The 26,796-nt window shown below is 32.6% G+C and overlaps 3 protein-coding genes across 3 annotated transcripts; all 3 read left to right on the top strand.

Annotated features, from left to right (window-relative positions):
• Window positions 1–6,868: 6,868 nt before the first annotated feature.
• Window positions 6,869–8,445, top strand: LOC142225345 (antigen 5 like allergen Cul n 1-like). The gene is made up of 5 exons (XM_075295114.1): window positions 6,869–7,110; window positions 7,173–7,457; window positions 7,519–7,643; window positions 7,709–7,813; window positions 7,874–8,445. Exons 1-5 carry the CDS (start codon window positions 6,970–6,972, stop codon window positions 8,052–8,054), a joined length of 837 nt encoding a protein of 278 aa, XP_075151229.1. The 5' UTR covers window positions 6,869–6,969; the 3' UTR covers window positions 8,055–8,445.
• Window positions 8,446–16,041: 7,596 nt separating this feature from the next.
• On the top strand, window positions 16,042–19,993 carry LOC142227199 (uncharacterized). Its single transcript, XM_075297611.1, has 5 exons — window positions 16,042–16,199; window positions 16,262–16,428; window positions 18,263–18,405; window positions 18,497–18,667; window positions 19,615–19,993. Exons 1-5 carry the CDS (start codon window positions 16,083–16,085, stop codon window positions 19,713–19,715), a joined length of 699 nt encoding a protein of 232 aa, XP_075153726.1. The 5' UTR covers window positions 16,042–16,082; the 3' UTR covers window positions 19,716–19,993.
• A 1,342-nt stretch (window positions 19,994–21,335) lies between these two features.
• On the top strand, window positions 21,336–26,168 carry LOC142227198 (RUS family member 1). The gene is made up of 7 exons (XM_075297610.1): window positions 21,336–22,109; window positions 22,177–22,359; window positions 22,539–22,838; window positions 22,907–23,057; window positions 23,128–23,284; window positions 23,350–23,683; window positions 23,747–26,168. The coding sequence occupies exons 1-7, from the start codon at window positions 22,043–22,045 to the stop codon at window positions 23,806–23,808; spliced, it is 1,254 nt and encodes a 417-aa protein (XP_075153725.1). The 5' UTR covers window positions 21,336–22,042; the 3' UTR covers window positions 23,809–26,168.
• The last annotated feature ends 628 nt before the right edge of the window (window positions 26,169–26,796 follow it).

The raw sequence follows: 26,796 nt of genomic DNA, 5'->3' as shown, positions 1-26,796 counted from the left end.
CTTCATTGTGGAAATCTTTTTCGTCACTTCTTATGTTTCCAGATTTCTTAATCAACTGTTATTTGATCACTATTCTCCACTAGAAGTGGTGGCCATAAATTATAAAGCATATTAAGAAAGTCTACCTCATTTTTTAGTCTTCTCTTAATATACAATAGGAGTGCAACCGTCAAGATGTGCGACAAACACTCGAAGAAGTTATCAATATAATAATTATCGCAGGTGAATTTTTTTGTCAATTTCACCTTGGTCGGATATAGAACACGGCATGATAAGACTAACGCCGGAAAATGTTCCGTCATTTCTAAAAACTTTATTTCTATTGATACTAGAAACTTTCTTTGAATACAATACGCGTTTCTACACACAAGCCATTTTGTTAACAGGTTGGCTGATAAATCCCCGGTCTGACACATAGATGGCGTCGCTAGTATTAAATGCATATTATTTTTATTTATTTATTTATTATTATTTTTTTTTTTTTTTTGAAGGTTGGTACTATAACCTTCAAATGATTCGTGTCAATTAGTCTGTAAGTCAATTAGTTTGTGAGATAGAGCGTCTTTCGTGAATCAAATTTTGTTTTTGTGAAAAAAATGAAAAAAAGGAATTTCGTGTTTTGATAAAATACTATTTTTTGAAGGGAAAAACAGGTTGGCTGATAAATCCCCGGTCTGACACATAGATGGCGTCGCTAGTATTAAATGCATATTATTTTTATTTCTTTATTATTATTTATTTATTTTTTTTTTAAGGTTGGTACTATAACCTTCAAATGATTCGTGTCAATTAGTCTGTAAGTCAATTAGTTTGTGAGATAGAGCGTCTTTCGTGAATCAACTTTTGTTTTTGTGAAAAAAAATGAAAAAAAGGAATTTCGTGTTTTGATAAAATACTATTTTTTGAAGGGAAAAAATACGGTGGAAGCAAAAACTTGGCTTGATAACGAGTTTCCGGACTCTGCCCCAGGGAAATCAACAATAATTGATTGGTATGCAAAATTCAAGCGTGGTGAAATGAGCACGGAGGACGGTGAACGCAGTGTACGCCCGAAAGAGGTGGTTACCGACGAAAACATAAAAAAATCCACAAAATGATTTTGAATTACCGTAAAATGAAGTTTATCGAGATAACAGAGGCCTTAAAGATATCAAAGGAACGTGTTGGTCATGTCATTCATCAATATTTGGATATGCGGAAGCTGTGTGCAAAATGGGTGCCGCGCGGGCTCATATTTGACCAAAAACAACATCGTGTTGATGATTCTGAGCGGTGTTTGCAGCTGTTAACTCGTAATACACCCGAGTTTTTCCGTCGATATGTGACAATGGATGAAACATGGCTCCCTCACTACACTCCTGAGTCCAATCGACAGTCGGCTGAGTGGACAGCGACCGGTGAACCGTCTCCGAAGCGTGGAAAGACCGCTGGCAAAGTAATGGCCTCTGTTTTTTGGGATGCGCATGGAATAATTTTTATCGATTATCTGAGAAGGGAAAAACCATCAACAGTGACAATTATATGGCGTTATTGAAGCGTTTGAAGTTCGAAATCGCGGCAAAACGGCCCCATATGAAGAAGAAAAAAGTGTTGTTCCACCAAGACAACGCACCGTGCCAAAGTCATTGAGAACGATGGCAAAAATTCATGAATTTGGCTTCGAATTGCTTCCCCACCCACCGTATTGTCCAGATCTGGCCCCCAGCGACTCTTTCTTGTTCTCAGACCTCAAAAGGATGCTCGCAGGGAAAAATTTGGCTGCAATGAAGAGGTGATCGCCGAATCTGAGGCCTATTTTGAGGTAAAACCGAAGGAGTACTACCAAAATGGTATCAAAAAATTGGAAGGTCGTTATAATCGTTGTATCGCTCTTGAAGGGAACTATGTTGAATAATAAAAAGGAATTTTGACAAAAAATGTGTTTTTCTTTGTGAGACCGGGGACTTATCAGCCAACCTGTTATTTTCCAATTTTGCAACAAAGGACTCACGTTGTCAAAATGATAAGTTAAATTCTGGATTTTATAAATCGACAAAGCTGAAGGCCTTGAATAGCATGATTTATCTTTTTACCACTGTCAGTTTTTCAAGGCATATACGATGCACTCGATTACTTTCCAGGAAGGTTATGACCAAGTAACTCTACAAAGTTTGTCCCATAGATAGCTGCGAGTATTAAAAAAAAAAGTTTTTAACAATAGAACTACTATTGTTACCTCTCTGGGACTACCTCTTCCTGGGCACAGAGAAGATGAAAACTCAAAAATTTGGGCAATTTTTTGTGGAATTCGCAGAACACTTTGCTAAATATGACGAAACAATTAAATATCACTTCAAAAAGAACATCAATCGTTGCATTATAACGACATAATTGTAGATGCTTTGGGAAAATGTGGTTTTTATGTTATTCCTTAATGGTAGTTGGAGCACGTTGCTATAAAGAGCAGCAGCGATTTTGGTAAGATTCGATTAGATGTTGAAGAGCGATTTCTTGGATTTGTCGATTGTTCTACCGAGAAAGATGCCAATGCACTTAAAAATCTTATTTTAAAATTTTTGGAAAATAAAAAAAAGTTTGATTTTCCATGCTTTAAAGTTGGTTTACAAGCAAAAATCGGGGAAACAAGCCCACAACTACCAGAATTTATTCTGATAATTGGTTGATAGTTTTGCTGCACGAAGAGGATGCTGATGTGGAATGTGGTAATTGCGGAACGTGCGTTCATCCAATCATCTTGCAGTCTATAGGGCTATGCCCAAATAAATTTGACAAAAATTCTTTTCCTCTGTAGGTTAAGCTAAACTTGTAGTTTAGTCAATGCATGGTTTTAAGCTGAAATCAAAAACAACAATAAAAATTTATTTCTATAAAAATATTTGTAAAAATTTTATTTCTATAGAAAATTCTTATTTTTGTAGATATTTTTGTCAATGTTTTTTTTTGTATAGAACATTTTGTCAGAATTTTATTTCTATATAAAATTTTATCAAAAATTTTTTATATAGAAAATGTTGTCAAAATGTTAATTCTATAGAATATTTTCTTAAAATTTAATTTCTATAGAAAATTTGTGAAATACCTCTTAATTGGGGGGCATATTTTGCAAAATCCACCAAAACATCAAGAATTCTACTAATCTACCAAACAGTAAAAAATCTACAATTTTTGTTAGAATTCTACCATATGTGTCAACCGTGCATACAATACGCACTTCGTCACTTTTTTTAATGCATAGCGAGTCGCTCTACGAGGGCAGTTCGGAATCTTCTTAGCCTAGCACAAAGAGCGGTATAAACAGAAAAAAGTTAAGTGTTTTAGAAATTTCCATCTGTATTATGAACACATGTAAAATTTTGTTTCGATCTGGCAACTCATTCATATAGAACAGGTGTTCAAAAAAGACGCACCCCCAATTTTTTTACAATGGAAAAATTAGAAATGCGTGCTGTCATTAAATATTTACATAAAAAAGATTTTTCGGGACAAGAAATTCATAATGATATGGTGAATGTGTTAGGTGAAAGTGCTCCTTCATATGCAACAGTAAAAAATTGGGTTGCTGAATTTAAACGTGGTCGTACAACCACTACGTGGTTGATCTTCAAAAGTGCGTGAAATTGCTAATATCATGGGCATCTCAAATGCTCGAGTCCATTTAATTTAGCATGAAGAACTACAGATGAAAAATCTTTCTGGAAGATGGGTGCCGCATTTGTTAACAGTCGATCAAAAACACATAAGAATGAACTTGTTTGGATCATTTTAAGCGAAATAAAATGGATTTTAAGCGTCGTTTCATAACTGTTGATGACACATGGATCCACCACTATACTCCAGAGACAAAAGAACAATCCAAACAATGGACTGAAGCTGGAGGAAGTGCCCCAAAGAAGGCAAAAACAATTTAATCGGCTGGTAAGGTTATGGCATCGGTTTTTTGGAACTTCAGAGGTATTTTATTGATTAACTATCTGCAAAAGGGTAAAACAATAAATTCAGAGTACTATAGCAACCTTTTGGATCAATTAAATGTACACATTCAAGAAAAACATCCTGGCTTTCAACACAAAAAAATAATTTTTCATCAAGACAACGCACCAGCGCACAAGAGTGTTTTAAATCAACGAATTAAAGTACGAGTTGCTTGACCACCCACCTTATTCTCCTGATTTAGCTCCCAGTGACTTTTACTTGTTCCCAAATCTAGAAAAAACTCCTTGCTGGCAAGCGTTTTACCTCAAATGAAGATGCAATTACAGTTGTAAACCACTATTTTGAAGACCTTTGAGGAAAACTATTTTAATCAAGGCATATAATTGCTAGAAAAGCGTTGGACTAAGTGTATTGAAGTTTCAGGAGATTATATTGAAAAATAAAAAGTTTCCGAACCTTTCAAGACAAATGTGTGACACAATTCTTTTATTTCTAAGTTTGTGGTAAAATGTTGAGGAAATACGAAGAAACTCATGTTCTTCAATCTAAAGAAAACGTGCAGAATTGTAAAGTATGTTACTTATAAAAATCATGAAATCGTTCTTACATTTTTGGCCAATTATCTCTTGTTTACTATTGTTAGAGTTCAGAGTCAAGCTCCAAATTTGAGGAACTAGGACTGCACGCAAAACATTTAACGCCTTTAGAAAAAAATATTGATATTCGCATTAAAATCTATTGCAAATGTAATTTATGAATATTCATCGTCTTTAAAATGAATTTAAAATGGGTATTATTTTGCATTTTATGCTTCTATAAATAAATAAAAACAAATCATTTTGTGAAGCATACTTTTTTCTCCCGATGGCGACAACTCTTAACGCAGTGGAATCTTGGACAATTTGTGGCATAATTTTAAATGGCTTTCATGCTATATTTTATCACCCAATACTTATGAAGCATATGGAAAACATATAAAATATTGAAAATAAAAGATTTATTCGGTTTCAAATCCTTCTTTTTGGAAATAAGAAAGATTCCATTAAAAAAAATCCGTGGAAATTGTTCCCGTCTGTAAGGGGAAAAGTACCTCACAGAACGAATCCTACGGGAAAAATTCCCCGCCAGTCTTTCATGTTAAACCCAGAACATACTCGAATGAAAATAGGGATGAAATCAGAGAATGAAGCCGACGAGTCCCGCCGCTGATTTCAGTCGCAGCCGACCATTTTTTGCCAGTGAACGCTGCCGCCGAATATGTCGACTGATTTCGACTTAGCCGTCAATTAATCAAAAATATCGATTTAAATCAGAAAAATGTATTAATAATTTCGTGTTTTTTGCCAAAATGTTGATCCTTTTTTTTAATGTAATTGGTCGGCTTCATTCTCTAGATGAAAGCTTTAGTAGAGCTTGCGGAAAAAATGTTCCACGATCACCGTCTACAAACAAAATTTTGCTCTTGAAACATGTTTGCCATGATCATACTCCTTTTCTACGTGCAGAAAACAAATAAAATAAAAATTAGAGAATTATGGTCGTATATTTTTTAATAAATTTCTAAAAATGGTCACATAAAAAGGCCGGTATGTACCTCTAGCGAAAAATTTCATTCCCATAAGAAATGCATTGCTATTTATGCTAACGAAATTTTCGGTAGCGTTCAATTTCGTAAGCTGGTACGCACCTCTAATGAAAATAACAGGGTTGTCAAAAGCATATTTTGGCAGCAAACATTTAATTTATTACAATCATTGTGTGCGTAAAAGGTCTGTAAATAATAACCCTGTAGGAATGTCTCGAACTCACTCAAAATCAAACTAACTTTTTACTAACTGATTTGAGGCGACTTTAAGCTAACTCATTATTTATGCAGTCTTGAGTCAGTTGAATTTTTCCCAAACTCACTTTTTCTCGATCAGCAAAGAGTTACCCTTTTACTCACTCTAAGCTGATGCATATTTAAGTGAAGTAAAGTCATGGAAACAATTCAAATAAACAATCAAAAAATATGTATTGACTTCTATAACTGTCAATTTGGATTTGGCTTTTTATATTTGTTTCAATTTAGCTTTTATTTTCAGAGAACTTTTGTAATTTTTTGTCACGGTTAGCGGTAAGTAGCATAGAAATGCATAATTCAAACGCAATTTAATAATTAAACTTTCCTTATTTCCACTAGAACCCATCATTATCAGTGAAGGAATAAATGGAAACTTCGAATAAAAGTGTTAAATGGCTGTTTGAGGACGAAGATATTGGGAAATAGACTTAAGCCTTTTGGACTTCCCTGACGAATGCCACTTCCATTCAGTGTGCGTCATTACAAAAGTAGGTACAACTCCCTCTGAGTTGAACGAGAAAATTAAGACAGCACTCAAACTCAAGACAAGATGAACTCAACTAATATTATCCGAATTTTTACTTACGTTATATTTTATTTATTGTAAAAAAAAATTTAAAAAATCTGAATTGTTATTATTTTTTAATTAATTCAAAATAAAATGAATCAAAAATAATAAAACAAAAACAAAATATTTTATTATCCACAAAGAGCTCACCATAAACTATTCAGTTAAGAGCTAACTCATAGTATGCTCATATATTAGCAGCCTAAAGCTAACTAACTTTGAGCTAACTTTTGGTTAGCTGAAGCTTATGCAGGTTTGAGTGAGGACTGACTCGTTCCAATGACAACACGTGTTAAAACTGAATAGGATTTTACATGGGAAATGAGTTAGGATTTGAGTCACCTGTGACTCAGTTATGACTAACAATTTATTAACTTAAAGTCACCTCAATTTCCTACAGGGAAACAATTTATTTGAGGAATATTTGGAACATATATTAACAATTTTTAAAAGCGATTACCTGGTTTAAAATTTGTGTACACAGCCCCATTTTTTTGTTGTAGACTTAAATAAATTTTTGCTACCGAAAATTTCGCTAGAGGTGCATACCGGCCTAAACACAAAACAGGCAGTGATTTCATTTTTATTTGTCAAAACAAATTATTAATATTCGTTTTGGAAAGCAATGTTTTCATACCTCGTTACATTGCTTTATATATTAACATCGGTTACTTCCTGGGAATATTGTAAACCAGACATACACAAAAAATTATGTAAATCACCATTAATTCACACGGTTTGCGACCCCTCTATGGCATTTGATAACGTAAGTCGATTTTGCAGAGAAAATCTCTTTTCTTTTTGTTGTTTGAAAATAAACATTTTCAGAGCGTCAGTATGATCTCCAATGAGTTCAAGGCTCATGTACCCATTACCAAAAAGATAAAAAGAATTTTCTTACATATCCACAATGACTACAGAAATCGTGTAGCTAGTGGTGAAGAAATTCGAAATGGTACCACTATAGCGAAATTCCCTAAAGCTTCTCGTATGCGTGAATTAATATGGGATAACGAATTGATGTATGTGGCTCACATTCATACCACCCAGACTCGTATGGGTCATGATAAATGTCGGAATACACAACGCTTCCTCAATGCTGGACAAAATCTGGTAGGTAGATTTAAATTCTGAAGCGGTTAGTAAATACTACAAAAATGTATTCTTCATTTAGGGCTGGAAGGGTACAGCCTATAATGTGCCTATTATTGAAATGTTGAATAATTCCTTGCTGGAAATGTATATGGAGAAAGATCTTGTACCCAATCCAGATGAAATGGCTTCCAATTATAATTCGGAGTAAGATGTAACCCTTTCCTTATCTCATAATGGACATCGTACAATCTATATCATTTGCAATTTAGAGTTAAAAAAGCCCATGTTGGTCACTTTACAGCAATGATAAATGATCGTACTTCTCGACTGGGTTGCGCTATCTCAGTAGGCTTAAACTGCAAGGCCCAACCACCGTATGTATGAATAAGACTTCAAAAAAACAATATAATTAATTTTTACAATTTTTGCTTTAGAAATGACAAAATCTATCCTTGGTGTTATTATTTGGCATGCAATTATGATGGCACCAACTTGCTGGATACCTATATTTATGAAATCAGTGCAAAAGAATCTGCAAGCCAGTGTTCGGATTGGGGTGTACGAAAAAGTTCCAACTACAAACATCTTTGTGGGAATTCCGGCGAGATATTCTAATCCCCGAAATATATATTCTAATCTACAGATTAGGTTCATAGTTTCAAAATTTAAAGGGTTTTTTTCGTTAATCGTTAAGCCAGTCATTACTATAATAAGCCAAGAATAAGGGCAAGAACACTAATGAATGACCAATCTGTCTGATATGGTGTGGTAGTTCCAAGAATACTGGCTACAATTTTTCGGGAAGTGTTCTTCTAACGAAAAACCCTTTTCTTTTAATATAATCAAAATTAATTCTCCTAGTGAAATGTTTAATAAGAACCAAACCAAATATCCTATTACCAATCATAAAACAATATGTACACTATTAACAGCAATTGTAATCTGAAGCAAAATTTCAAATTTTAAAAATTCAAATAAATTAACCATAGATTAATATGAAACCAAATTATTTTGTTATCCATTCACGGTTGCCACAGTTGGCAGAGTTCTACCAAAAATTGTAGATTGTTTTTAATATTTGGTAGATTGGTAGAATTCTTGATGTTGTGGTAGATTTTGCCAAACATTCCTCTCCAAGTAAGTAGTACACCAATTTTCTATAGAAATACAAATGTTACAAAATTCTCTATAGAGAATTTTTTTAGAAATAAAATTTTGACAGAATTTTCTATATAAATAAAATTTTGACAAAATATCCTATAGAAATAAAATTTTAACAAAATTTCCCATAGAAATAAAATTTGGAAAATATTTCTGTAGAAATAAAATTTGGAAAATATTTCTATAGAAATAAAATTTGGAAAATATTTCTATAGAAATAAAATTTGGAAAATATTTCTATAGAAATAAAATGTCGACAAAATTTTCTATAGAAATAAAATTTTGACAAAATTTTCTATAGGAATAAAATTTTGACAAAATTTTCTATAGAAATAAAATTTTGACAAAATTTTCTATAGTAATAAAATTTTGACAAAATTTTCTATAGAAATAAAATTTTGACAAAATTTTTTATAACCTAGAAATAAAATTTTGACAAAATTTTCTATAGAAATAAAATTTTGACAAAATTTTCTATAGAAGTAAAATTTTGACAAAATTTTCTATAGAAATAAAATGTTGACAAAATTTTCTATAAAAAAAAATAACCACAAAAATATTATCGAAAACATGTTTTTTAAATTTGTTACATTTGTGGTAAAATGTTCTTCAATTTTTGGTAGATTATTTTTGGCACAATTGGCAACCGTGTATCCATTCCCACACGGTTGAAAAAGACTGTTTTTCATATGTTTGGCTATAAACATTATATGTTTGGAACACAAATTTTTAAACACAATATTTTTGAGTGCAAGCATATAATGTTCATAAACTAGCATAACATGTTTGGGACATATATGTTAATATGTTAGAACATATTATGTTTGGGACATAAAATGTTTGTAAATATAATATGCTTGAATGCAAACATATATTAATTTAGAAATAGCCTATAAACATATATGTGTTTAGTAGCTTGGTGCGCTATTTAATAGGGAGCGATATTGAATTAAGTTGGTGGTTGTTGCTTGTTATTACAAAATTAACATTTTATTTTTCCTTGGGCAATTGATCAGCTACTTCTTTGATCCTTACAAACTGTGTGGTCCGCTGTTCGAATCCCCGTCCGGCAAAAGGTAAAATTAAAATAAAATAAAAAATCATAAAATTGAATAATTTCTTCTACAATGTTTGTATTACAGAAAAAGGTACTAAGAACTAAAAAATCTCGTGGAAGTGAGAAAGATGTCGGGGAATATACAATTGGTCAGAAACAAAATTTTGAGCATTCAGGTCGAAAACCTATGTTGTTAGCACCTATATTACCTGTTTATTTTCATAATTCATTATGATTGTAAATATATAAATAAATAAATAAAATTTTGAGCACAATATTGTTTGGGAGAATTTTTTTTAAGCATATAATATTTTTGGGTGCAAAATGCTTCCAAACATATTATATGGTCACATAATAACATATTGTTTTTTGGAAGACAATATTATTGAATTTGGATGCAAAAATACAAAATGTTTGGAACTTAGACTACCCAAACATATATTGTTTAGACCAATATGCTTTCAAACATATTATATATTGGTAGAGATCAAACATATAAATGTTTGGGCAATACCCAAAAATGTATATGCTTGAAGCAAAATATGTTTGGGAGTATATGTTACAGAAGCGATTTTTTGTAAGGGTGCACCACAAAAATGAAATTCCCATTAGGGCCAAAATGCGAAGCAGCTTATCCAAAATAATTCGAAGGCAATTAAATTGACTAACAAATTCAATTAACCCCCATTTTCATGAAGCTCCGTTAGTGCTACGTTAGCTAACGAACTTTTAAACCGTACTATGGACACATCTGCCATCTTGCTAATAAAGTCAAAATGCCAGTTAGGAACTTAACTGCTAAAAATTTTTCAGTTAAAGTTAACCGGAGAGAAGATATTTTCATTTTACTTTCTGTTAACTGGAAGTTAAAGTCTAACGGAGCTACATGAAAATGGCCGTCAATGTCAATAATAAGTAAGTCATAATTAGAATAACGATTCGAAAAGCAACTTTGGATTTGAGAAATTCAGTCGAGGCAATAAATTAAGATTATTCCGCTCAACACTAAACTTTACAAATATGTCGTCCGCAAGCAGAAACGGGGCACAAAGTTTGCTGGCCACACAATATGGGAGATAATTTATATACAAAACAAGTAAGGAAAGTCTAAAGTGGGCGGGACCGAGAAGATGGTATTATAACCTGCACCACTCTGTATAACAACATTTTCGATACTATCTTAAATACTTCAATTTTGTTGGGTGCTATATATAAAAAAAATGTTAAATCCAAACCGATATGGGCAAAATTTTTTAGACTTCTGCCAAATCTCTAGACCTAATATTTTAAGCATCTAATGCCCTGAGGTGGAGCACAAGTTAGTAAACAATATTTAAATCTAAAGCCATTGTTATCAACTTGCGATCATTTATGGTTTATAGGTCGATAGATACATAGACGAGCTGTAGGAAATTTTTATATGAAAAACTTATGTTGGTCAAATCTCCTTAAATATGCGTTATAGAGCGAAAAGGACGATAATTCGTGACCACCCTCAAAAAATTTAAAACTCCACCCAAATCCTAAAAAAAATTAAATTTTTATATGAAAAACTTGTTTTGGCCATATCTCCTTAAATATGCGTCCCAGAGCGAAAAGGACGATAGATAGATAATTCGTGACCACCCTCAAAAAATTTAAAAACCACCCAAATCCTTAAAAAAATTGACATTTTTATATGAAAAACTTGTTTTGGCCATATCTGCTTAAATATGCGTCCTAGAGCGAAAAGGACGATAATTCGTGATCACCCTCAAAAAATTGAAAAATCAGCCCAAATCCTAAAACAATTGAAATGTTTATATGAAAAACTTGTTTTGGCCATATCTCCTTAAATATGCGTCGTAGAGCTAAACGGACGATAATTCGTGACCACCCTCAAAAAATTTCAAAATCCATCCAAATCATAAAAAAATTTAATTTTTATATGAAAAACTTGTTTTGGCCATATCTCCTTAAATATGCGTCCCAGAGCGAAAAGGACGATAATTCGTGATCACACTCAAAAAATTTAAAAATCCGCTCAAATCATAAAACAATTGAAATTTTTGTATGAAAAACTTGTTTGGGCCATATCTGCTTAAATATGCGTCCTAGAGAGAAAAGGACGATAATTCGTGATCACCCTCAAAAAATTGAAAAATCCGCCCAAATCCTAAAACAATTGAAATTTTTATATGAAAAATTTGTTTTGGCCATATCTCCTTAAATATGCGTCCTAGAGCGGGAGCCACCGTAGTGCCTGTATGCCCGCCTTGCATACACAAGGTCGTTGGTTCGATTTCTGCTTCGACCGAACACCAAAAAGTTTTTCAGCGGCGGATTATCCCACCTCAGTAATGCTGGTGACATTTCTGAGGGTTTCAAAGCTTCTCTAAGTGGTTTCACTGCAATGTGGAACGCCGTTCGGACTCGGCTATAAAAAGGAGGTCCCTTGCCATTGAGCTTAACATCGAATCGGGCAGCACTCAGTAATAAGAGAGAAGTTCACCAATGTGGTATCACAATGAACTGAATAGTCTAAGTGAGCCTGATACTTCGGGCTGCCACCTAACCTAACCTAGAGCGAAAAGAACGATAATTTGTGACCACCCTCAAAAAATTTAAAAATCCACCCATATCCTAAAAAAATTTAAATTTTTATGCGTCCTAGAGCGAAAATGACGATAATTCGTGACCACCCTGAAAAAATTTAAAAACCCACCCAAATCCCAAAAAAATTGAAATTTTTATATGAAAAACTTCTTTTGGCCATACCACCCAAAACCTAAAAAAATTTAATTTTTCATATGAAAAATCTCGTTTGACCATACACGCAAACAAATATTTCTTTCCTCCCAAACGAAATTTTAGACAAACAAATTTCGTTTCTCATTTGCTTTTCGTTGAAAGGAAGTGTATTTGGAAGAAAAGTATATACTTTTTGTGATAAACGTTTATTCTTTTCCAGGATGTAAAAACAATTTCATAAAGACAAACTGAAGAAAAAAACATTGTTTTCTTGCTAATTGCATTATCCCTCACATCTTTCTCACATCCACGAGGTTTTTTAGTTCTTAACACCTTTTCATGTAATACCAACAATGTAGAAGAAATTATACGATTTTATAAATTTAAAAATTTTTTTTTACCTTTCGCCTGGACGGAGAATCGAACCACGGACCATGCACTTTGTAAGCCAACACACTAACCACTGAGCTATGTACCTGTTATGGTCATCAATAGATAAATATCCATTTAAGTTATATTTATATAGCATAGCTTGCGGCGCCCACGAACCGAATAAACAAAGTTTATTTAACAGAAACAAACGTTTAGTTTGGCACCGTGGAGCAGTGGTTGCTACGTCCGACTTGCATGCCAAGGGTCGTGGGTTCGATCCCTGCACCGACCAAAGTTTTTTTTGTTGTTTTTTTTACATATATTCCAGATATGTTCGGAATATTCCGAAAAAATGTTCAATATTACATTGTAGTATATTAAAGTCAGAAGAGAACAGTGTTTGATATAAACGAAATGGACTGTGTTGTTGTTTCAAAAATAAAACTTTTTATTGAAAAAATAAAAATTTTGTAACAAACGAATTTTTTTGGTGATAAAAGTTTAAAATTTTAGAAGCAATTCAAAAAACTCTAACAAAAGAAAAACGTTTTCGGTACACGTTTCCCAAACGTTTTTTTTTTTCTTTGCGTGTATCTTCTTAAATATGCGTCTTAGAGCGAAAAGGCCGATAATTCATGACCACCCTCAAAAAATTAAAAAATCCACCCAAATCCTAAAAAAATTTAAATTTTTATATGAAAAACTTTTTTTGGCCATAAAAAAATTGAAATTTTTATATGAAAACCTTCTTTTAGCCATATCTCCTTAAATATGCGTCCTAGAGTGAAAAGTTCGATAAACAAATCCTAACAAAATTGAAATTTTTATATGAAAAACTTCTTTTAGCTTAAATATGCGTCCTAGAGCGAAAAGGACGATAATTTGTGACCACCCTCAAAAAATTTAAAAATTCACGCAAATCCTAAAAAAGTTGAAATTTTTATATGAAAAACCTCGTTTGGCCATATCTCCTTAAATATGCGTCCTAGAGCGAAAAGGATGATAATTCGTGACCACCCTCAATTTCAATGGCTTTTTTTCAGAAATGTTTCAGAAGGGGAACTTTGGTGCGCTGTTTCCCGAGTAAAATCCAACTCTTTTGGTGACGACGGAATCCCCACAAAAGTTGTTAGGTTGATATTTCCATCTATAGCACGTCACCTGTTCCATATATATAATACCATTCTTACGTCGTCATTATATCCGAGGGCTTGGAAAGTTGCAAGAGTGATACCTGTTCCTAAGGTTAAGAACCGATTTCAGCCAAATCTTGTATGCATATCTGGATTGGTAATTCTACTCTCTGTGCAAAATTTGAAGTAAGTTAGGCTAGGATAGGTGGAAACCCGATATTTAAGGCTCACTTAGACATTGGGATAACACAGAGTTGAACTTCCGATTTCATGTTTAGCTCAATGACAAGGGGCCTCCTTTTTATGGCCGAGACCGAATTGCTGTGAAACCGCTAAAAAACTTTTGTACGAAAGGCGGGGATGCTATCCATTGCGCCACTGTGGCTCCCAATAAAATGTTGACCTACGATGGTCATATGAGACTAAATCGGGAGAAAGATATATATGGGAGCTATATAAAAATCTGAACCGATTTCAAACAAATCGGACATGCATATTCAGAATGGCAATTCTACTCTTTGTGCAAAATTTCGGCTTACAACTTTGGTCACGCCCTGCCAACATTTTTTGAATTTGGGGGCGCTTCTGAGAATCCCCAGTACGTCGAAAACAATCATATACGATATCAAAAACTCGTCGGAAAAGCGCCGTCACTATTGAGAAGTTGTACCACGTGAAGTTACTACAAAAAGGTTTCGCATGAGTGCAATTATTAGGTGCCTTTATAGATCAATTTAGAACGACGCCAATAAGAGACCCTCCAAACAATCAGAAAAAGCACATTTTAAGATAGTGGTAAAAGAATCATTGTGGTCGAGTAAAACACGTTTGCTTAGATATTTATTAATTTGATTAATCATTTACAAATTCTTAAAAATATAACATTTATACCACTATCACATCACATTTAACATAATTTTTTGCATTAATGATGATGTAGAGTTACAAGTAGCGAGTTACATGTTGCAGCGTCGATCAGCCAGTGTTTTTATTCGATGGAGGCAGCGTGTCTGTAAAATATTTGAAAAACAATCACTTTATTCCATTTGGAAAATCAAAAATTGTTCACCAATATACCTTTCACAATTTTAAGCGTAAAATCTATGTTTTCAGAACTTTATTTTCGTTTTTATTTAAATAAAATATAACAAGCTGGTTGCGCTTGGCGTTTCACAAAAAATAAAATGGCTTTTGTAAAAGTAGTGATGGCAAAATACATGTATGAAGTACATTTTGTACTTTATGATATGCTGCCCCCCATCACAGTAGGATGGTTGTAGTGACATTTACGAGTCTGTGGTAGCGATGAAGATGAAATGGAACTTTGAAATGCTGGCAGGGCGGTAGTCTCAGGCGAAAGATATACATACAAGCTATATCTAAATCTGTGCCGATAACTTTCAAAATCAATAGGGTTCTATTCTCGTCCAAAACACATACTTGTGCAAAAATTGAAGTTTATTGACCTAAAACTGCGACCTAGACTATGATCATAAAAATGTGTTCACAAACGGACGGGCATGGCTGGATCAAAAGACACCATATGTCTATCTCTTCTCCTTCTGGATGTAGCAAACATATGCACTAGCTTATCCTGTTCCACAGGGTGACGCAGGGTATAATGAATAATAGAGGTCACAGAAGAGAACATTTATTTATTTATTTGACTTTAAAATACTAATTTTTCGAACTTTCAAAAATAGAAAAACTCAAAATGATTCGAATTCGAGTGACTGTTTTTCTTTCTAATGAGATTTCATACCATTGACAGGAATAGGTCAAAAATGTATTATATAAACATTCTATAAACGCATTTTGAAAGAGGCTGTTATATTTTTACTTCTTCCTGGCAGACTGAATACAGCTTGACCTTTTGTTTTTTGTTTTGCATACTAAGTGTAATTATTTATTCAAAATGTTCATTATTGTGTGCACTAATGTTTACTTTTGGTGCTATTGAAAAACATTGCATATACCAAAGACACAAACGAAGACCTCATATTCACAATCAACAGTCCAAACAAATTGAAAAGAAAACAACAAAACAACATTTGTAGTCATCTGGTGGATAGTAGGGGTGTATTATATGAAAATCTCAACATAAAAGATCCCTTAATGCTATGCCAATAAAAAAGTAGTCCAAGTCCAACACAAGTTCAGTGTCTTTCATTTAACGCAGTGTCCAACAACATGGCTGCTAATATTAACGGATATCCTTATGAACAATATAGAAATTCAGCTGTTATAGCCCATCGGCTTTCCATTTATATGTCAAACATTTTTCTACCATCGAAAAATCCTCAAAAGGTTAAACAACAATCGAATGAAATTGAATTTGTCGAGAAATTTAATTTCTTTCTACAATTTAGCTTATTTCTGATATAAATTCCCATGTCGCGTTATTTCGAGATATGCTTATACATGTGGGCCAATCCAAGGATAGTCCCGATTTACGTGAAAAAATACGTAAATATCGTCATATTTGTGTGGATGAGTTTAAACACGCTGTGGATGTGATCATTGATTTGGTAAAAAGGTGAGTTATGATGTTCTGAATAACTTTACTTTGTTGGCGTAGCTAAAACAAATTTCTCCACTGATTTTTTGAAATAAACGAACGATTTCCAGTAAGAGTTTGTGATAATTATTAAAAATTATTCAATATGCGAATAGTTTAATAGATATACCAACCAAGACTTTCCTCTAATTTCTATAACTAATACACTCAAAAAAAAAAAAAACGATTATAATAGGTTAGGTTAGGTTGTAGAGAATGACATATAGGTCCATTGTGATTCTTCGATGTGATCTTTCCATCTTCTTCCAACCAGAGGCCCTGATGAAGGTAAATAAGTTCCTTAAGCTGCACTCCCACCGATCAGTGAGAGCCTGCATGAAATTGGAGCCCAGTATCTTGTTTCTTCTAAAGGATAATGCTGGACAATGGCATAGGAATTGGTACGAGTCTTCCGTAACTTCCGGGTCCAGGCACCATCTACTGATATCATCATCTTTAAAGCCTATTCTTACCATGTGTTTCCCAAATATGTTATGTCCTATTATGATGTCAATCAATGACCGCAATTCCTCTCTGTTCATCGACATTATAATTTCCCATATCGACTTGGTTTGCTCGCAGAAGAGACCCAGCGTCTTCGCCATAATTCATCATATCTGACCTCTATTCTGTAATGATAAGAAGATAGTGGAGCATAAACGTCCACTAGGACATTATTCGTTCCTCGAGCGCCCTCCTTAGCCAGCACATCCGCTTCCTCATTTCCTATTATCCTACAGTGCCCAGGTACTGATATCGCTTCTGAATAACGGCCTCATCAACAGCAACTCAGCAGCATCCGTGATCGCAGAAAAATACTGCAATCACTTAGACTTCCTTATTCCCAGTTCAGTGCAAATACCGCTGCCCGTTCCTTCTTCCATCTTTGATCCGTGTATACGTTCCGAAGGGTATCCTCCTGTCCTCCCACTCCTCTGTACTTGGTATAATGTGTGCCTATTTGTAATGATAAACATGCTGCGTGGCGATATGGTCCGTCTCTCTATAATGCCCGGTAAGAATTTCAGTATGCCTGCAGGCAGCCCTCTCCAGCGTGTCCAAGCTCTTAAGTCTCATAAGTGTCAGCTCTGCTGTCATCCTTACGTGTAAATCGAGTGGGATAACTACCATCAGTACCTCTGAAGCGGCAGTTGCTGTGTCAGGCAACGATTCTAATGCTTTGAATTTGTATGTCAGTCGGAGTCATCTCTTCACTTATTCTAATTCTTGATCTAGAGAACAGTAATTCTTAATTTTTGTCTTAATGATTACCCATTGGATTTTCATGAACGAAAAATAGTGTTTTGAATATGACAGCCCTTTCAAATTATTAAAAGCTTTTAAGCTAACCCACGTTACTCATAATCAGCTAGGTTAGGTTAGGTGGCAGCCCGATGTATCAGGCTCACTTAGACTTCTCTCTTATCACTGAGTGCTGCCCGATTCCATGTTAAGCTCAATGACAAGGGACCTCCTTTTTATAGCCGAGTCCGAACGGCGTTCCACATTGTAGTGAAACCACTTAGAGAATCTTTGAAACCCTCAGAAATGTCACCAGCATTACTGAGGTGGGATAATCCACCGCTGAAAAAACTTTTTGGTGTTCCGTCGAAGCAGGAATCGAACCCACGACCTTTTGTATGCAAGGCGGGCATGCTAACCATTGCACCACGGTGGCTCCCCATAATCAGCTAAGATTATACTGCTGTGGCTACTTACAATTTTCTTTGAGCGTACACTACTCTCTTCGAAAATAAAATGTTTACATTTTCTGTTAAATGTTATAATTTTACTTATTCTTTTTTATTTTCAGCACTAATTTGGATGTTACCTGTACTCCACACGATACATCACATTTGACCCCACTATTACATTTGCTTCAAATCTTCTCCAATGAGCTGCTTAAAAGTTATCGATTAATACAAATAATTCCCATGGATATGAGCAGAATTAATGGTAACTTATAAAAACATATAAAGTTATGCACCTCAACGTCACCTTATTAATATGTATATATATATTTTTTTAATTTCTATTGTAATTTTAGAAAATCGATCCAGACCAACGAATTTTGGTAATGTTCTTGGGCAACTATTGCTGTGCAAACAAATAAATCCCGATTTTAGATCGGAAGAGCTTTGCAGTATTGCAAATGACATCAACGATATGGAGCTTTTAATAACAGAAATTCAAAAAATTATGCCAATTTCTAATATGGGTATGTACAAATATAGTATTCATATATATACTTCTCCACATATGTTATATGTTCTAACCATGATTCCGTCGATGAGAGAGCAAGTTATCGAGACAGATTCCCCTTTTCAGCACACAGAAAATTATCACCAAAATATTTGCAACTAAAAAGTTGATTGAAGATGATTTTTTTTTTCAATTAATAAATAATTTGATACAATTAACTTTTTAATCAAGACTAAATCAGTTGAAAAAAGTGATGAATATTTTTTTAATTTTAAAATAAAAATTTATTTCAAACAATAAATTTTTAATCAAACTAAAAACACTAAATCAATTCAGAAAGTAATTGAAAATAGTTACCTTTTTTAATTAAAAAATTAACTGGGTTGTAAATTTAAATTTGCTAATGAAATAAATTTTTAATCAAGTATTTTTTATACCCAATTAAAACTGTGTTTAATACTATCATTTTTGTGTTTCGAGAACATTTTGTGATTGAACTGAAAAGGGGAACAAAGTTGTTAATTGCTCTTATTTCTTTTGAGTGTATCATACCCCCATGTTCTGGTTTACGAATTCGCAAAAAAACAATTTTCTTGCCTTTCAGAAAGAATTTATTTATTCATTTATTTTATAAACCAATGCCCTTAAGGACATGTTGATAGAATTCATGAAAATTTTGGTAAATCGAACGTTTAAACAATATATATTTAAAATCTCTATAGATTTCTCTTAGTAGTAAAAATTATATAGTAGGATTAGATTTCGTAATTCATAAACCAGAACAGGGGGAATATGAAATTAATTTCCGATTTCTCTATTCATTTAAATTGGGAAAAACATTAAATCATATACCTAACCTAACACAAATCATCAATTTGTTTTCTGTGATTTTCATTGTGAAACAAGATGGCAGAAACAAGAATTTTGTCTTTATGTAAAATTTTTGTTCATAAATATTTTCAGATCAACGAAAATCATCAACATCTATTATACAATTCAAACGACATTCTGACGCTGAAAAGAGTCAACTTTTATGTTGTATTTCACGCCCTAAATATGCCTAAAAATATTAAAAATTAAATAAAAACTAAGTAATTAATAATTAGGGTTGATTATGTTGAAGATGTATATATATATATATGTATATGAAATATAAGAATTTGTGTATTTTATTCAAATTCAATTTTTAGGGGAGAAAAAAAATTTCAACTTAAACCCGATACTAAGTTCGTGTATCGTATGTGGTAACCAAAACCAAAAGTTCCAAACAAGAGTAGTGACCCAAAGTATCAATATAGTAAGTTTTATTCTTTAAAATAAAATAAAATTTAATAAAAGTTAATACTAATGTGTACTTCATTTGTGTATCTAGAGTGAGCGTGTCGCTAGAGTAAGCAAAAAATAATTATTATCAAGAAAATTTCAATTTCAATTTATTGAGACAATACAATAAGCCAATTGAGGCCAATAATAGTGTACTGCTTTTTTAGTAAATCTTAATTCTATATATCACTAGAAAAGTACTAAATTCAAATAAATACATATTAATTCCATTGATTAACATGGCCAATTATGGCTATCTATAACTATTTATCTATTCATATATATGGCTTAAGGTTCGGGCGACAACTATATATATCCCTATTAATGAGACCCTTGGCTATATAAACATTATCAATTACTCATTTTGGAATCTAAGCAACAATTCATTCCTGAACTGGACAACCGTGAAATTGAAATTCCTGAGCACTATCGGCAAGGCATTCAATATCCTGGCTATGGATACCACAAATGATCTCTCAAATGTGGAACAATGAATAAATGGTATAATGATTTGCGGGTTCCGTACTGAACGAGAGAAAACAAATCTAGATATAAGATCAGAAGGCATCGACCTTTTTAATGCCCTGTAAAAAAACAGCAATTTCCGAATTGAAATATAACCATCAACACTGCAACCTAGAAACTCCTTTACTTTTCCACTCACATGTTCGTACCATCTGACCCCGAATACATACCGAATTATCCTATTCACAATCAGCCTAATTTTGTTTTGTTATTGTTGGTTTCTACTTCTACAATCGTATTGTTTTGATGGTTGGACGGACGATCGTTTCGGAACTGCGACTAATTTACACTTCACAACCTTAAAAACTTTAATTACTAAACCTAACATTTAAATTTTAAAACATTAACTGTAATAATTTCCTCCATTAATGAAGATTGGCAACTCCATTTGCACAACAATCATTTCTTGAAGCCGTCACATGTAAACGAATCAACTTCGGACTTCATTGCCATCAAAACAAGTGAAACCCGGTTCACAAACGTCGATGAAATGTATTAAATATCGATATAATGGTTCTATGAGAAGAAAGTATAAATACCCGAATTTATCAACAAAAAGTGCGAAAGTCGGTTATTGGATTGCCAAATTAAAACTAATAAAAATAATGGATTTATATAGGATATTTCTCATATAAAAGAAAATTGGTTACAAAAAGAATTTCAGTTTAAATTTTGGCCATTGCCATGTTAAAAATTTTTTTCTACTGTAATAATCAATTCATAACAGACATTTGTCGCAGTAAACAAAAACCGATACAAACTAAACAATCGGTTCATGAGTGTTGTTAAAATGGAAACCGGTTCAATTATCGAATTATCAGATTATCCCCCATGCCATTAGATAGTAAAACTGCGAAGGTTACAGTAACAAAACAAGTGAAAATTTAGAAAAGTTTTAAATTTTTTTATTTTACATAAATCTATATATATTATCAATTGTAAATAATTTAGAATAAACTTCAACTACAAGTCAATTAAAACAAGAAGTCTAATACTGGATTATATGTGATTTTCTGTTAGAATAAATAATTTGGCATAATTTGTAAAGGACATTAACACGTACACATAGAAACTATCGAACACAAACACTATCAATATTGGCATACAGGCACATAATATGTTTACTAAGAGGGGGTGGCAAAGTTATACGGTGAAACATGTTTGAGCCAAATATACAAGGATAATTACAGAAATTAAGGATCCATCATCCATTTGGCAACCAACAAACATCGATTAAAGGTCAAAGAAGGCGTAAATAGAAGAGACACGTCTGTATTATTTATTATAGTCTTGTTGTTGTTGTTGATTATATTATCCAGTTGGAATTAATGGCGCGGTTGTCGAATTGTGAAAATTGAAGTGTGAGGGAGGGGCTGAATAAGGCTCTAGAACATAGAAGCAACAATAAAAAAATTGAGTTTGCCACGAATGCTATAGTTTGGAACACGTTCAAAGAAATTTACGTCGCATTGCGATAAACAACATAAAGATAAAGTAATTGAAAAATCGAATTCAAATTAAATCGTAAAATTAACATACAATCATGAAAATACATTTTCGCGAGCAATATGGAACGAGAGGTGAAGAAATTATCTATGTAACTCCCGCAGGTAAGCAATAATAACTTTGATAGAAAGTCTACGGAATGATCTAATCTGTATACATTTGCTTAATTAGAACAAAAGACCATCGTTCGAGTTCCACTAAAGAGTGATAAATTGGTTATACATGAGAAATTCTTCCTATATCGGTTATTCCAACAAATATTTTTACCGAAGGGATATCCTGACAGTGTAAGCGATGATTACGCAGCCTATCAGATTTGGGACACCATTCAAGCTTTTTGTAGTACTATATGTGGTATGTTATCTAGTAATATTGTATTCTTGTAATATGAACTAGAATGTTCTTTAAAGGATGACATTTTGATCAAAGTCATTGTTATTACATAGTTTGTTATTTTATTATTTAATGAATGTTCTTAAGAATTGATAAGCTTTAAATAATTTCTTAAGACTACTAATTATAAACATTTCCAGGAACATTGTGTACACACGCCATTCTAAAAGGTCTGGGAGTTGGCAATGAAAATATCAATGCTTATTCTGCCACTGTTGCATGGATTTTGAAAGAAGGCAGTGGTCACTTGGGGCGTATTTTCTTCTCCTGGTGGAAAGGAGCTCAATTAGATATTGACAGTAAAAAATGGCGTTTAAGAGCTGATTTCCTTAATGATTTGGCCATGGGCATAGAGATATATGTACTTCCAAAATATCCCCATTTAAGTACCCAAATTTTGTGTGCGTCGACTGTTTTAAAAGCAATTGTGGGAGTCGCTGGTAAGTTTTGCCCATAGAAATCAAATTCGCATAATCATCCATAAATATACTATTTTTCATTTATTCAGGTGGCGCTACACGAGCAGCATTAACACAACACCATGCTTTGCGTGGTAATTTAGCCGACGTCAATTCAAAAGACAGTTCCCAAGAGACTTGTGTTAATCTAATTGCTTCATTTGTGGGCTTATATTTATTAAGCGCCATTAAAACGCAAGGGTATCTAAAAACAATACATAAAAACCATTCCAATTTAATATTGTTAATATTTTTTTTTATTGTTTCGTAGAGTTTTATATGGAGTATTTGCGGTTGTTATTTTATTACATCTTTATGCCAACTTGAAAGCCGTGAAAGCTATTTGTTTGAGAACATTTAATGAATCAAGATATTTAATTACATTGGAGGAATTCTTTAGATCCGGAAGAATGCTAACACCACATCAAGTAAGCCACACTAACAAAACACATTGTTTAGAGAATAAATTGGAAGTAATTGTTTTATTTACCAGGTCAACAAATTGGAACGTGTTACAGTGGGCCAGACAGTGTCCGTATCTTTAAATATACGCCTAGGCCTGTCCATTAAAAATCTTGTTGATGAGTACCAGCATAGTCATGTTGTCGACAATATTGTCTCCTCATTCGATCCACATGAACATTTCATTATTGCTGAAAGCAAAAAATTTCTAGGTGTTTATTTGCATTTTAATACCTTACCTCAGGATGTGCTGAAGGCATATTTCTTTGCGGTCTCCTATTTGCAAGACCGGAATCAAATAAAAGAGAAATATTGGGAGATTCAAAGCAAATGGCAAGAGTTCTACAACTTAGCTCAACAAGAAGGTAAGAAATTCTGTGGCTTAATTTCATTTAAAAATTAATAAATAATAATAATAATTGTATTAGGTTGGGTAACTTCTCAACATTTATTAAATGTTGATGAATATCGCTTAAATTGGAAAGCTTAAATCGAAAAAAATGATTTAGTCAATTCAACGTATTGCTTTAGCAAAGGTAAAGTAATGAATTGTTTTCGTAACATTTTGTTGTTTTAGTCTCCTTGGAGAGTATATTTTTTACAATGTTTAGTCCTACATTTAGTTAGTTAAATTAGATAATTATGTTGTTTTGTTATCATTAACTAGATCGGCGTATTAGTCAAAGAACTTTTAGTTGATTCCCCTATTGTTAGTTGTAAACGAATCTCGAAAGTTTTTTAAATGAATGTGTTCATTTTTATATCTAGAAAGAAAAGATTTGGCTATAAAATAAAAACATTTTTAATTTCTGTGAAATTATAATTGCTACATTTTTTCAATTTACAAAAATTCGACTTTATCAAAATGGGCATCCGTATAAATCTCCATTTCAATTTAATTTTCAAATAATTTATAAATAGTTAAACGAAAGAATTTATATGCTAAAAGTAGGTTTACAATTTACATTAACCTTTTTGAAAATGACGATAATGTGTACTTCAAGCTTCAGCAAGTTAATTTGAAAAGTCTTTCAATTTTTTAAAAGAAAAGAAAGATAAAATTAACTATATATTACATTGCTTTGCAAGAGCCTCTAGAATTATAAACTAAGTATTGTATTGTCCAATTTAGCTAAAAGATAAAAATCGTTTACTTTTCCCTTATGCTGTTTCAGCAAATGTTTTTTTCTGCCAATAAGTTTCCATCAATGTTTGCGGAAATATCAAAATAGATATAATTGTAATATATTATGTTTATGGGCAATTTTAAGTGTGCAATTTTCCTAGAACATATCCCCTCGAAATATGCCGAATCTTTAATATTGTTATTTATTTTGTTATACATTATATTTTTATTTGATTTGTCTAAGAATCTTTCAAAAGATTTAAATTTATAAGCAACATTTCTGCCTTAAATTATGAGAAACCCCTATTAATATGCATCCGTTTAAGCAATTATTTTGATATTGCAATTCCCCCTTTTTGAGGTCACAAAAAAAAAACTTAACAAGATATTCGAAGCAATAAAATTACATTTAGAAATAAATTAGTTTGTAGTTGAAAAGTTTCATGATGTAAATTAACAATATATAAATTATTGATACTTGAACTTGGAAATAGTAAATAAGAAACATTAAAAAGTCGCGTAACACAAAAAAAAAAACATATAGAAGAAAAAGACAAATACAACATAAATTTTTGGAGAAATCTTTTGAACTAACAATAACAACTTTATACATTTTTAAAGATTCCCTATTTTACTATATCCCGAATTTACACGCGTGCATAATTAAGTACATACATACAAAGAATGAAAACATTTTGGAAATCCTTTGATATGCAAATGTAGTTGTATTTAATATATAGTTTTCGATAGATGAATAACAACAATATACATATTAGAATTTTACACTGAAATATACAACAAATATATACTTGAAGTCACAATGGCGCCTTTTCCACATGTATATGACAATTATGGCTATTGAAATTTGAGTTGTACATTACATTATCTTTTCTTCTATGTATCCCTATCTCATATCATCTTTAGAAGTACCTGTCCAGATACGAACATTTTTATTTAAAATTAAACAATTTAGATTGTTGTTACAATTTTAAGGAATTGTCGCCAATGTTCTTCTGAGAAAGGTTTTATAAGTAGTGATAGTGGTTGGTTCTTCTATTTCTAAACAAAATGGAAATAAGGAAGAAACACTGACGTAAATAAATTTGCAATTGACACTAGCATATGACTGCTGTAACATGTTTGTAAATCGTATAATTTGTTGACTTGCTTGCATTGTTTTCGCAGTTTTTCTGCTTTGTATAGTAAAAAAAGAAACTCCTTGAGTATTTTAAATAGGAGAGATTTCAAATTGAAGCTGTCACATCTTATAAAATCCTTCTATTATACATTACCAAAATATCAATACAACAAAAAAAGGAAAAAAAAAACAATCCATTCATTTATAAGGCAACGAATTAAATCCTAGTTTTATATCAGCATTATAATTCATATTCAAATGAGCTTAGATCAATTATATTTTTTGTATCATCTCATTGCGATTAACTTTATTTTAAGTTGACCAATTAATAATTATCACATTCCGTGCTTCCAAAAATTAGAAATGTTATACTTTATTCGCTCTGAGTGTGTATTAAAATAAATTGCAAAAAAAAATACATTTAGTCGTGGGCATCTATATATTTATGCATCACCATTGTATCACCTCTGGTGACTTTGTACTGACTTAATTATTTGGCACAAACATTTTAATAATACTTTTAATATCATCTTCTGCATTTTCATTTCAATATTGCATATGAAATAAAATTTTTACTGAATACAAACTGTGTTTTAATGATAGAGGAGTTTGCAAAAAAAAAAACTTTGGATGTACAATAACTACCGTATTAAAAAAGGAGGAAAATGAGCCGACCATATACATCTCGCATGCTGTGTAGAGAGTAAGGGATTTACTAGGGTACTAGTTGAGCTGAGAAGTTGGTGGCATCAATGAAAAATACTACTAAATACCGATATGTTATAGGTATTTTTAACAGGTTGACTGATAAGTCCCCGGTCTAACAAAGAAAAACACATTTTTTTGTCAAAATTCGTTTTTATTATTCAACATAGTTCCCATCAAGAGCGATACAACGATTATAACGACCTTCCAATTTTTTGATACCATTTTGGTAGTACTCCTTCGGTTTTGCCTCAAAATAGGCCTCAGTTTCGGCGATCACCTCTTCATTGCAGCCAGATTTTTCCCTGCGAGCATCCTTTTGAAGTCTGAGAACAAGAAAAAATCGCTGGGGCCAGATCTGGAAAATACGGTGGGTGGGGAAGCAATTCGAAGCCCAATTCATGAATTTTTGCCATCGTTCTCAATGACTTGTGGCACGATGCGTTGTCTTGGTGGAATAACACTTTTTTCTTCTTCATATGGGGCCGTTTTGCCGCGATTTCGACCTT

This window comes from Haematobia irritans, chromosome 2 (genome assembly GCF_050003625.1).
Source record: "Haematobia irritans isolate KBUSLIRL chromosome 2, ASM5000362v1, whole genome shotgun sequence".
Lineage (NCBI taxonomy): Eukaryota > Metazoa > Arthropoda > Insecta > Diptera > Muscidae > Haematobia > Haematobia irritans.
This window is presented reverse-complemented; position numbering and strand designations above follow the sequence as displayed.

Bases quoted from the DNA above. Each gene is read 5' to 3' on its own strand.
- LOC142225345 (XM_075295114.1), top strand. From the start codon at position 6,970: ATGTTTTCATACCTCGTTACATTGCTTTATATATTAACATCGGTTACT. The intron at 7,644-7,708 runs GTAAGATGTAAC...TTTGCAATTTAG, and splicing joins GCTTCCAATTATAATTCGGA to AGTTAAAAAAGCCCATGTTG. The intron at 7,814-7,873 runs GTATGTATGAAT...TTTTTGCTTTAG, and splicing joins AACTGCAAGGCCCAACCACC to AAATGACAAAATCTATCCTT.
- LOC142227199 (XM_075297611.1), top strand. From the start codon at position 16,083: ATGGCTGCTAATATTAACGGATATCCTTATGAACAATATAGAAATTCA. The intron at 18,406-18,496 runs GTAACTTATAAA...TTGTAATTTTAG, and splicing joins GGATATGAGCAGAATTAATG to AAAATCGATCCAGACCAACG. The intron at 18,668-19,614 runs GTATGTACAAAT...AAATATTTTCAG, and splicing joins TATGCCAATTTCTAATATGG to ATCAACGAAAATCATCAACA.
- LOC142227198 (XM_075297610.1), top strand. From the start codon at position 22,043: ATGAAAATACATTTTCGCGAGCAATATGGAACGAGAGGTGAAGAAATT. The intron at 22,110-22,176 runs GTAAGCAATAAT...TTGCTTAATTAG, and splicing joins TATCTATGTAACTCCCGCAG to AACAAAAGACCATCGTTCGA. The intron at 22,839-22,906 runs GTAAGTTTTGCC...TCATTTATTCAG, and splicing joins AGCAATTGTGGGAGTCGCTG to GTGGCGCTACACGAGCAGCA.